This window comes from Eleutherodactylus coqui, chromosome 1 (assembly GCF_035609145.1).
Source record: "Eleutherodactylus coqui strain aEleCoq1 chromosome 1, aEleCoq1.hap1, whole genome shotgun sequence".
Lineage (NCBI taxonomy): Eukaryota > Metazoa > Chordata > Amphibia > Anura > Eleutherodactylidae > Eleutherodactylus > Eleutherodactylus coqui.
In genome coordinates, this window is record NC_089837.1 from 456,172,597 (window position 1) to 456,185,663 (window position 13,067).

Consider the following 13,067-nt stretch of genomic DNA (forward strand, 5'->3'; position numbering starts at 1 on the left):
TGTAAACTACTTAAAGTGACTCTCCACAAGAAAGAAGGCTGCACTGCTTCTCTGGCTACCCTATGCACACTGTAGGTTAGTATGTATCGGTAGTCTAAGGCATTGCATGCTGCTCACGTGACCATCACTGGCCAATCAGAGCAGCATATACATCAGGTACATCTTTATTTGTCCAGCACCAGGGGGTCCCTTTAATAAATTTTCGTTGTAGAGTAGTTAGACATGATACAGGAGATCATTAATTTATAACAAACATAAAATTTAATTGCATTGTACACATATTAGAAGAGTACATCGGGAATTCCATTCAATAGAAATATAGGAAAAGCATCTAAAACACTAAGACGGCCATAGAAGTCAGTAAAAACCTAGAGGTGCAGGTAAGTGTTAATGCTCAGCTCACTAATGCAGACTGTACAAGTAAGGCCTCAAGGGCACAACTGTATCACGGCTCCATACAAGTTCCAAATTGTGCAGAGCCATAATATGGTGCCTATAGAAGTCTATGGGTCCATGATATTGTGTCATATTGTTTCTCTCAGATTCATAGTGGATCCATAAAAGGAAAAAAAAGATCATTTTCCATTGGATGCTGTCTTACATAAGTATTCTTCCTTATGGAGGCACTAAACAGTAGCAACAATGCCTATACCTTCATCATGTGAAACTGTAAGACTTAGTGGGCCACCCTACAGGTACACAGCTCTACCTTGCACATATACAAGTACTATATAGTCAATTGTTTGGACCCATGATGCATTAATATGCAGTATAGGGAATGCATGACATGTCATAAGCACAATATAGCAGCATATATACAAGCCCGTAAGGCCTGCTACAATATATACAGTCAAGCATAAGATCTTCCCAATGTTCTATAAAGAAACCTGAGATCACCTTTAATATACAGTATAGTATAACATAAGCTTGAGCAAAAACATACAGACAGCAAAAGCTGTACAAAATGTTGAACTAACAGCATATCCTTCACAATCGGAGCCAACATACAGAACTTTCATTACTTCGGAACTTTTTGGAGCTGATGAACTTTTGATACAGTTTTCAATGCACATAGTTCTAACATCCGAAAAGTGTTGCATATATGGCAGTGGTCAATATATATATATATAGTTTGAAGCTATATTTACAGGCTCAGTGTGCAGGGAGAGGGGAGAAGTGTGGATCTTGTTATCATGTACAATATTACACCTGGGTTCATATGTAAAAAGTATACAAACCCTTCAAAAGGCTATAAAAAAATATTAAAGGGGTACTCCCATCTTGGCAAGTTATCCCCTAGCCACAGGATAGGGGATGACGTGCTAATCAGTGGGGGAGCTGACTACAGAGATCCAGAGAAATCATTCCCAGCATGCCACAAAATTTTGACTTTGGTGGTCATGCATGTGCAACACTGCGCCATTCACCTCAATGGGACTGCCAGAGATAGCCAAGTTCAAGCACTCAGCAATCTCCAGAGGTGTCATTGAAGTGAACTGGGACTGCTGTAGATTGCTGAGCACTTTAATTCGGTTATCACCAACAGTACCCATTCAAGGGAATGGTGTTGTCCCTTGCTGTCAGACTTCAGTAACGTGCCAGAGATGATATCTTAAGATCAATGGTGGTACCTGCTATCGGAACCCCACCGAACAGCATAGCTTGCTGAGATGGGACAACCCCTTTAAATACTTTAAGATAACTAGTGAAAGATTTTTTAAAATTTCCCCTCCCCCGATCAAAAAACTTGCAACTGTTCTCTTCTGCAAGATTGTTAAAGGGGTTGTTTCATCAATACAGCCTCCTTCGGTTAATTCTTTTAGGTTTTATGGATGCCATAGAGAAATCTTTGTGGCTCAGGACTCCTTCTATTTTCCAGACCAGAGAGATGGCGTCTGGCTTCTGCCATAGTGATTGTCACCAAACTTTCTTAAAGTTGTAACTTGAAAGCATGCCTAATCATTAGTGTTGAGCGGAATGAACCAGTAGAACCTGCTTTGCTAAAAGTTTGGTTCAGCCTGAACTGAGCTTTTAGCAAAGCTCTACCCAAAACAGGGTTCTACTGGTTCAGACCACTCAACACTAGTCCTGAACACTGGCGTTTAGACAATTTTATACACCTGTTTTAGGGTTTTTGGTGAACTTCCAGTTCGAACTAATTTGGACCGAACTTTTTCAAAAGTTTGCTCATCACCACTAACTATGTAGTTATATGGGAAGATAACTAGGTGGAATGGTCATTCAGGAGTCAGAGGAAGATGGGTGCAAACAGTATGCTGAAAAATTTCCTATTTTTCCCCAACTTTTGACATCCCAAGATAATATACTGCATTTACTTGCAATTTCTTTTCTTATTTTAGTGTAAGTGCCCTTTAAGAATGAAGCGAGCTGCTGCACATGCAAGATATCATTTCCATCTCTTCTATGTTACATCTATTATTTAATTACAACCCTCTACTTCAATCAGTTTACTATTACTAAACTCAATTATACAGTAAATACAAAAATAAAATCTCCTGCCATACAAATGCTTGCTGAATTATCTAAAGTGACATTGTTTATGCGGAGATGAGTTACTATGGTCAGCCTGAGAGGCTGCGTTCGTTGTATCAGTTGTACACAATTCACGGCTCCAGATCAATATATTAGTCTGTCAGGCTGAATTATTTGCATGATTGATGACTCTACACCCCGTGTATGTAGATGCCACTGACTTACTAGAAGAGACTCGACATAAAATGGCTTTTGATGGACGTTTGTGGTTTAGAAGCTCCTGAGCCTCAAAGATTAATAGAGAAGATAATGGTATTATATCAAGTAATGCTATAAAGCACTACAAAACAAAAGTATATTTACAAAGGATTACAAGTGAAGAGAAACTACAGCACAGAATTATGTGCACTTCCAACTGCAGTTGCTGAAAGCCCCGTTTAAGCTTGGACAAATGACATAAATAATGGGTTGGTATAAAGTTCAACAGGCTTAGAATTTCTCTGTGCCCTTGGGCAGAGGGTGGGCAGAGTATAATTCCACTGATTGCCTCTTGTGATCCTGCTTGTTTTCCCATGTTTCCTCCTCCGGTTCATATGTACCTTTCAGGACAGCCATCCTATCAGACAGGCTCTTGTTATGTGGGAACAGGACAAAGTTGTAGATGAGTGAAGCCAAAATTCCTCCAACGATTGGTCCAATCCAGAAGACCTGAAGGAACAATGGAAATTAATTGAATCTCTCAGTACAATGCATTTACAAGCAGAAGGGCTTTCCATCTCCACCGTACTCTGATTTACTGGCCTATTCTGTGTATTATCTTATTTTGAGCTTTTTATGTGTTTCAGATCTTCGTATCATCTACTTGGAATGGTTGAGCCTCTTGTTTAAGTGGTTCTATAGTTTGTAGAAAATTAAAGGGCGTGTCCATCTTTGGGCACAATTTTACAATTAGTACATGGATATAATTTATGTAAAGAGTTGGGTTTTTGGGGACTTTCATGGACTTTTACTATTGATGACCTATCCTCAGGATAAGTCATCAATAACTGATTGTCAGGGATCTGCCGCTTGGGATCCCCACCGTTCAGCCAAGGGCCGGTTCCACTGACAGCATGGAAAGCAGAAAGCGCTGTCAACACTGCATTGGCCCAGTTTGGTACTACAGGCACAACTTCCATTAAATTCAGTTGTGCCTGCACTACGAAACTGGGCCCCTGCAATATGCCATCTGCTTCCAGTGCTGTCCATGCTAACAACAGGCCCAGTGATCATCTGATCTGCGGTCATCTCAAGCGGCAGATCAGCACTGATCAACTGTTGATGACTTATCTTAAGAATAGGTCATCAATAGTAAAAGTCCATAAAAGTCCCGGGCAACCCCTTTAATTACATTGTATTACATATCTTGTATTGATTCAGAGTAACAGTATATTATACTTCAGAGCTGTATTCAGTATCCAAATGATGTCTATAAACACACCCAAAACTAATTAACTGAACTCCTCTGCATAGAAACTGCTTGTGAAAAGGCAATACGGATCACCAGAGCTCTGTGCAGAGAGGGATGCTGCAACATTTCAGCTTAGCAGCCAGCAAAATGGTAAATTCAGCTCAGGACTATAATAGAGGCTGTAATGAAGGATCAGCTCAAGAAGAGTAATGCAGTGTAATTACAAATATCTTTCTCCAATTTACTAATATACATTGCATTACACATCTTGGGTGTGTTAATGCAGGTAGCTTAATTACAGACCATAAATTGACATGCTGCGATTTATAATCCTCATTACATATTGATTTCAGTGTGGATTTTGCACTGGTTTCATGCAGATTTTTTCTGCAGTCGTACATGCGATTTGCTTAGATATCATCCACTTTGCTGCAGCTCTAAAGGTGGCCACACACGGGCGCAAGCGCATATACATTTGCTATTGCAAACGTATATATGCTTTGCAGGGAGTGCGATGGCCTGCTATCGCGCCCGTATATGTGCTTTTTACTGTACTTTTTGGCACTGCTGGGACCACTCACATGTTTGGGTAGGCAGGCCAGCCTACTTAGTCCCAGGTGTTACTGATTTTCCACTCAAAATCATGCAATTGCGCACCAAAGTAGAGCATGTTGCTGTTTTTTTTGCTCACGCGTAATGAAAAAAAGTCTATGCAAAGGAACCTATTCTTCTATTCGCTGCATATTCTGTGCACAGATTTTGCGTATGCAAATCCGCAGGTCCTATATTCTTGGACACGCACAAAAAACAGTAATGAGAATGAACCTATTGAAATCAATGGGTTCTATTACCTGCATATTGCATGCGCATATTTTTTGTGCGCAAATACGTACATCTGAAGAAGCCCTCGGGTTGGCGTCTCATTCAGCATTTTTCGGAAAATGCACTTGCAGTTTTTGATAGTTTTTTAAGCCAAAGTCAGAAGTGTATCAGCAGGACAGAGAAGTAGAAGTCCTTCCTTTATAGTTCTCGCTCTTTTTTAATCCATTTCTGACTTTGGCTCAAAAACTGCATCAAAAACTGCAAGTTCATTTCCCAAAAAGTAGAGTATGTGAAGCTGCCCTGAAGTGCCTTTACACGGAGCAGCTGCTGTTCACATAGTCACTCAAGCATACGTTTGCTTTAAACACAGAGCGATGATTGTTCACCACTAGTTGCTTGCCAAGATATTGTTCATAGAGGAGATTTCCATGCAAACTTGTTTTCAAGTTGTTGCAATACGAACGGCGGCGACTCTACAGTGGAAAAATGTTTTATCAACCGCTGATATTAATTAGTAAGCTGAAACTAATCAACTAGTGGTTTATCGCTCGTCTCCCTGCCGGTGGCCACGTTTACACTGCACAGCTATCATTGAATTCACACTTATGAGCGATTATTCGGCTGGTAGACTTCCCGTATAAAGGTATCTTCAAAGGAGCGTAGGCACAAATACGCTCAACCTCTCCGCAATGTACAAGGTTCATCTGTGCATGTTTGGGCACTTACTACTGTACTTATGGTGCATGCCCGGCCTGTTCATATGCGCCCCCCCTGATTTAAAAGGCTATTTAGCATAATGAGGTCCAGATGTTTTCTTTCTTCCATGGAATTGCGTATTACGAATTTGCATTGAGCACATATTTGCACAACTTCCATAGACTTCTTTGGGGCCCTTAGTTCGCAAATATGCAGTGAAATAGAACACTATGTTTGGCACATAGAAATGGGTGCGCAAAAAACATTGAGCACCAACCCCTTGACATCAATAGGTTCTATTCTCTGAGTATTGCGCGCGTATATTGTGCGTGCACAAATACGCGCAATAAAACATCCATGTGAAGGAGTCCTACAGGTACCTTAAGTGCAATGTATAAATCTTTAAAGGCTCCAACACACATTGATTTAAATGGATTCCTTCACACGTTTTTTTAAAGCACATGTCACACAAAACACATCTTTTTGCCCTATTTTGGTGCGCAATTGCCGGTAATCACGCACCGAAATGCGCAATTTTGTGCAAAATATTAAAAACACCTTGGACTATGACGGCCGGCCTGCTTACTCAAACATGGCAGTGTTAGTATTTTAGTTGTATTGACTATTGTCTTGCTGGGACCGTTCACATCGGCGCGGTCGCAGCAAGACAATAGTCAATACAACTAAAATACACATTACATACAGAACAGCGATCTCTACATCAGATGCAAAGGCAATACAATAAGCAGTGCTGATGGGATGACAAACACATTGCGAAGCCAGCAGAAAGATCTCAGCTACAAAAACATAGAAGCAATTATTACTGGGTTTACGAACCTCCGCTGTAGGTCTGAATCACTTTAACAATGGTGTTGATTACAATTTTAAGAGTCGCAATAAAGAAAATGAGAGCTTTATTAAGGGCGCGTATGTGCAGACAGCCTCTAAACCTGCACTTAGTTGTATTATTAAAGCTACATACGTGATAACATAAGTGATGACCTATTGTATGTACGTGCTGTTGATATAGTTAGACTTGATGACATGTTGTAATTTGTAATTACATTTTTATTGTGTTTATACTCTTTGTATGGCATAATTATAAGGATGTGGTACTTTACAAACACATTTCTGAGATAGCCCTTTAAGGGACTGCTTTCAGCTGTAGCCTTTCTTATTTTTAGATATACTTATGTATTGTATATGAAAGGGGCACAAACTATGTGACATCATTAAAAATGTTTATGTGTATGAGGGTCTCCTCACTCTACCCCAACAGCAGAGGTAACAATCAGGTAGGTGGGTTTCAACTGCCCAATCCCCTTGTCTCCTGGAGATAAGCCTCATCTGGCGGCTGTTTTCTCCCCTCTCTAAATATCAAATATCTGAAGGGCTGTCACAGTGCAGAGGGATCAGCCCTATTCTCATTTGCACAAGGAAAAACAAGAAGCAATGGGATGAAACTGAAAGGGAGGAGACACTGGTTAGATATTAGACAGTGAGGGGGATCAATGAGTGGAACAGGTTACCACGGGAGGTGGTGAGTTCTCCTTCAATGGAAGTGTTCAAACAAAGGCTGGACAAATATCTGTATGGGATGATTTAGTGATCCTGCACTGAGCAGGGGGTTGGACCAAATGACCCTGGAGGTCCCTTCCAACTCTACCATTCTAGGATTCTACAGTTGGAGTACTTACATGCTCAGCCGAGCAGCCAGGTATATGTATGCGTTAAGCAATATAGCTGTCGGCCAAACAAGCATGGGAACTGGTTGTGTAAAAACCCCTTAAACAATATGGCTGGTAATCCTATGATCTCACTACTCAAGGACCCGTGGACGGAAACATATTACAACCTCTGAGTTGTACAGAGACAGCCACCATATTCTACTGTGAGTCACTAATGTACCTCCATATGTCTCTGATTCCGTACAGAGGCATTAGGAGTTCCCTTCTTGTTTTAACATGGCCTTAGAAATAATTGTTTCTTCTCATAGAAACCTGGACAGATTTTCCATCAGGAAAGGTAGGCCTGTGCCTATAGGCATCTAGGAATATTCTGGAATGCAGCATGCATGTAACAAATGGAGGTTTTCAGATTTTTCATAAATACATTAGATAAAAAGTAAAGTCTCACCCATTGATCGGTAAAGATTCCGGTAATGGCTGCAGGGCCGAGGGATCGAGCTGGGTTCATAGAGCATCCAGTGAAGTAAATCTGTTAATAGATTCAGAATGTGTAGTTAATTAGACTCTTATATATAAACAAATGTAACATAACTAATCTAATCAGTCCAATACATAACAAGCCTTAGTGTTTGCTGCAACGTTGTAGAACAAGTGAAATGTCATGTTAAAGTTTGCTAGATCCGTACATTATCTATCTATCTGGATCATAATTAAACTAGAGGTGTTCAGACCCAATAAACAGTTGCTGTGTATACACAGTGGGGTATGGGGTTTGGATTTCTCTAAGAAAAAAAACATAGTACCATATGTTGCCACCAGGGGAATATGTGTGACTGCGGAAGTGTAAGATATAGGAGTATGTCACAATTAATGGCTAGGAACCATCTATTGTGGTTTGGAAGAGGATTATGTTTACTGTACGATGGCTGAGTGATTTGTCATGTTAGAAAAACCTATAGACATGGTACAATGTGTGCTTCTTACACGTGTTCCTATAGATATGGTACAATGTCTCCCCGCACTTGTTCCTATAGACATGGTTCAATATCTCCTCGCACCCGATCTTATAGACATGGTACAATGAGTGCTCATTGCACATAAACATATTCCTATAGATATGGTACAAATTGTGCTCCTTGTACATGTTTGATGAATTTGTTACCACCTCACTGATAAGTTTAACTAGCCAGTCACAGTCAGGCAATGTGAGAGTAATAGCGTTACAGTTGTAGTGTACCGATCTAAATAACAGACACCCCATACCCAACTGAGTCTACACACCAACTGTTATTGGGTTCTGCCCATAGTTTTTTTTACCAGTGAGCTCTGAAGTTATAATCAACTGTATATATATATTTATTTATTTATTTATTTATAGTACTAGGCATACAGTATGGGACATATATAGATCATAGAAATTTAGTGGAAAGAGGTCCACTAGATAATATGTACTGTATAATTCCCAGTCAACAGTGCCTTGTCAGCTGTCCTACTAAAATAATGGAGTCACTTGCTGAAATCAATGGGTGTGCGTAAATACACATGAAATACGCTATAGTGGATGAAATACATGGTATATGCAATTTTCGCTCATCTAAAAATGCAGCATATTTACGAGGCTGAAATGCGCTTACACCCTGTGAATGAGCCCTAACAGAGACCTTACATGCAGGATGGAATTGGCGTTCGCATCTGTCTGACATGTGGATTTTAATGAGGAACTGAAAATGGCAATTCTGCATCAAAATCCGTATTTAGACGTGCGCATTTTGGTGCCGATGTTCACAGCGGCAAATTCCACTGTGTGTTACGTAACAATTCCATCTTGCATGAAAGATCCCAAAGAGGTTCTATAATATTAGGAAAAAAAGAGTGTTTTTTATTCCAAAAACAACCTCCCTTTTGTACATGGGGGCAACACAAGAAAAAGTCTGCCCCAAACTCTGAACGCTACAGGGCGGATTGTGATGCTCAATTGAAAAGGCTTAAATCTGCGGTCAAATCTGCATCAAAACCAACATTTAGACACGTGGATTTGGGTGTGAATTTCCACAGCGGCCGATTCCTAGTAGTGACCAAATTCCACCCCTACGGGCTGCTTGTGGTATTACATTTCACCACCTTTCAGTTGATCAGACACAATCCTCGTACAGGAATGGCGCTGTTTCATGATAAAAGACATTTTGCAGTAACTTATGTGTTTCCTGCGAGATGTGAAAATGTATAATAATAATCTAGAAGTGTTTTATTAGATGTAGATTGTTACATTTGCCCCGATTTGTGATCTATTTCTTTAAGCCTTCATTTATCTAAATGATGATAAGAACAGATCCCAACTCAAAATCAATCCGGCAAGTGATAAATGTGTTAAATTCCTCCTGGACATGTAATACAGCTAAGAACCGCTTAAGATTACTAAATGTTTACTAAGCAGAGCAACGGAAAATTCCTGACGTTCCGAACTACTAACCTCTCCATGAAATATTAAATACCTATAGCAGAGATATGTGATGAATCGTACAGGTCAATTTATACTGCCGTCTATATAATATGTCAATTTAGTGTATGTTCTCAAATGGACTATATATAATGTATGACCTGACATGAAGATCCTGCAATCTACAGGGAAAACTCTGCTGTTTGATCGTTCTATACAGAAGTTTGCCCAGATTGTGCGTATTACTACTGAGTATAGAGAAAGGTATTGTATGGTGCAGCAATATATTATCAGTGGTGCTAGTAGTACTGATAACAGCTGGTGTAATAGCAGTATAGTAAATATTGCAAATTTTTTACTAAGAGGTGGTCTTATAAAGTAGACCCAGTCCATATGCCCTATTAAAGTATAGTATCATACATTCTAAAGTTTATCTACATTATCATTAAGTAATTAGTTACATAGAAGTGCTTCACTTTCCGTATAAGGGCTTTTACCCACTAGCGTTTTTTTAACGCAGCGATTTAAGACCATGTAACTATATGTATTCATTCAATGCATTCACAATGATCTTACCCCCAGGAGATGTCCCAAAGACACAGAGAACCCGATGGACAGAGCCGGTGACCCTACGTTGTCATTCCGTCTGCTGTCTGTGGATGCAAAGATACAGAGGACCAGCTGGAAAGTCAGTACCAGTTCCACAACAAATGCCAGACCTGAAGTTCCAACAGCTACCTGCAAGGGGGAAATTGTTAACATATATCTTGCAGACTTGATTAATCTTGGCAGTCCCTTACTGCTGTTAGAAGAATAAACTATAATTATAATTAATTGACTCTTCATATAATACGCTGCAATTATCTTTCAGGGAATCGTCTAGATAAGTCTAATTAGACACTTCCCCTCATGCACAAAATTAATCAGTGAGCTACACAAATGCTGAAAATCGCTCATATATCTTCAGATTAATCACTCATCAATATCATCTGACAGAGACCGTCCATTACATATGGAGAGGACTGGACCCTACTTAGACATAGTGTAAGCACACTGTTTCAGGACAAATATGAAGCATATGGTAACAAGAAGAATAAGATCTATCTATCTATCTATCCCATATCTATCTATCTATCTATCTATCTATCTATCTATCTCATACCTATCTATCATCTATCTCTCTCATATCTACCTAATGTCATATCTATCTATCTATCTATCTATCTATCTATCTATCTATCTATCTATCTATCTCATATCTATCACATTTCTATCTACCTATCTATCTATCTGTCTCTCTTTGTATCTGTCTATCTATCTATCTATCTATCTATCTATCTATCTATCTATCTATCTATCTATCTATCTCATAGCTCTCTCATATCTACCTATCTAATATCATATCTATCTATCTATCTATCTCATATCTATCTATCTAATATCTTTCTATCTATCTCATATCTATCTATCATCTATCTCTGTCTCATATCTACCTATCTAATATCTATCTACCTGTCTAATATCTATCTATCTATCTCATATCTATCTATCTATCTCATATCTATCTATCTATCTATCTATCTATCTATCTATCTATCTATCTATCTATCTATCTATCTATCTATCTCATATCTATCACATATCTATCTACCTATCTATCTATCTGTCTCTCTTTGTATCTGTCTATCTATCTATCTATCTATCTATCTATCTATCTATCTATCTATCTATCTATCTATCTATCTATCTATCTATCTATCTCATAGCTCTCTCATATCTACCTATCTAATATCATATCTATCTATCTAATATCTTTCTATCTATCTCATATCTATCTATCTAATATCTTTCTATCTATCTCATATCTATCTATCATCTATCTCTGTCTCATATCTACCTATCTAATATCTATCTACCTGTCTAATATCTATCTATCTATCTCATATCTATCTATCTCATATCTATCTATCTATCTATCTATCTATCTATCTATCTATCTATCTATCTATCTATCTATCTATCTATCTATCTATCTATCTATCTATCTATCTATCTATCTATCTCCAAATGCCTTTGTGTGGCATTTGAGTGAATACTGCTGGTCCACACATTTGTGTATTGCAAAGTGGGTTCCTTACTATTTAGCATAGCCCCTAATAATGAAATTATAAGTGACCGTTAATGCGGTAAGTGTACTTGTAGTCCTACATGAAGCTTACATATACTGTATCAGATTGTGATGTTACAAAGAGTTATGACAAACTCATCTGTGATACAGTTACACATGTATTTGTATATATGTGTGTATTTATAAATACAATTGTCAATGTTGTATTAGCATTAGAAATCACTATGCAGTCAGATATATAGGAAGCCATAGAGTGCACCATTTACCCCCAATCTGAACATATGTCAGTGGTGATTTTTATCTACATGCACAGATACTTCAATGGAATCCAAAAAAAATTGTTATCATCATAGAAAAATACTTTTCTATTCCCAGCCATAACAGAGAACTGTCCTGACTACCATGTACACAGTATCGCAGTAGTGATACCAATAGTTAGACAGGATTGCTTATTCCATTTCACCATACAGGTGTTTGTAAAGACACACATATGCATACATACAAAAATATGCATAGTTAGAAAATTTCTAAAGACAAACTCATATATACATACAAAAACACATACATCTAGAACATCTGTGAAGATGCAGACAGGCAAAAACAAGCATATTCAGAAAATTCATACCTGATTGATGGCCAGGTTTCCACGGACGTTCGCTGGAGCCACTGCACTTATGATACCAGCTCCTGCAATCGCCCCAACAAGCTGGGCAACTATATAGAATAAGGCTCGCAAAATAGAGATGTGAGACCCCAACAAGAACGCTATTGTGACAGCTGGATTTATATGGGCCCCACTTACATGTCCAAACGTTTGTACCAAGGTGCCAATGGCAAGGCCAAAAGCTATAGAGATCTGTAGGACGGAAGGGAGAGCTGATGGCCAATTGAGGGCAGACCCCAATCCTAAAAATACAAATATTAAGGTGGCTAAAAATTCTGAAAATACTGCTCGGACGAACGCTAAGGAGCAAATTTCATTCCTCATTGTGCTCTAAGTTGAAATCGAAGCAGGATAAGGATGTTTGCTCTTTGCTTGGGTCTCCCTGCTATTTACCTGAGAGGCATTTCAGTGGCATATATATATCAACAGGAAGAGTAGGGAACCATTCCAGAAAGGGCTGTACCCAAGAAACAAGACAGATCTTTAAAAGTTTCCAGCACACAGGAATCCAGACCTTCCCTAATGGTAAAATAGAAAGTTCTAATTTTCACAAGTGTATTGCATACTGGCAACACCCCATGTGGCACACTTTGTTAAGTGACATTCAGATTGCTTAATTCGTTGCCAGGTTCCTCCTGAAGAATACTATTATTAATAGTATAAATAATATTTGCTAAAGACAACAATGT

At 38.8% G+C, this 13,067-nt stretch overlaps 1 protein-coding gene across 1 annotated transcript; it reads right to left on the reverse strand.

Annotated features, from left to right (window-relative positions):
* Positions 1-242: 242 nt before the first annotated feature.
* On the reverse strand, positions 243-12,779 carry LOC136582826 (aquaporin-5-like). The gene is made up of 4 exons (XM_066584090.1): positions 12,340-12,779; positions 10,163-10,324; positions 7,598-7,678; positions 243-3,201 (listed from the first exon to the last, which is right to left on the reverse strand). Exons 1-4 carry the CDS (start codon positions 12,700-12,702, stop codon positions 2,983-2,985), a joined length of 825 nt encoding a protein of 274 aa, XP_066440187.1. The 5' UTR covers positions 12,703-12,779; the 3' UTR covers positions 243-2,982.
* Between the last annotated feature and the right edge of the window lie 288 nt (positions 12,780-13,067).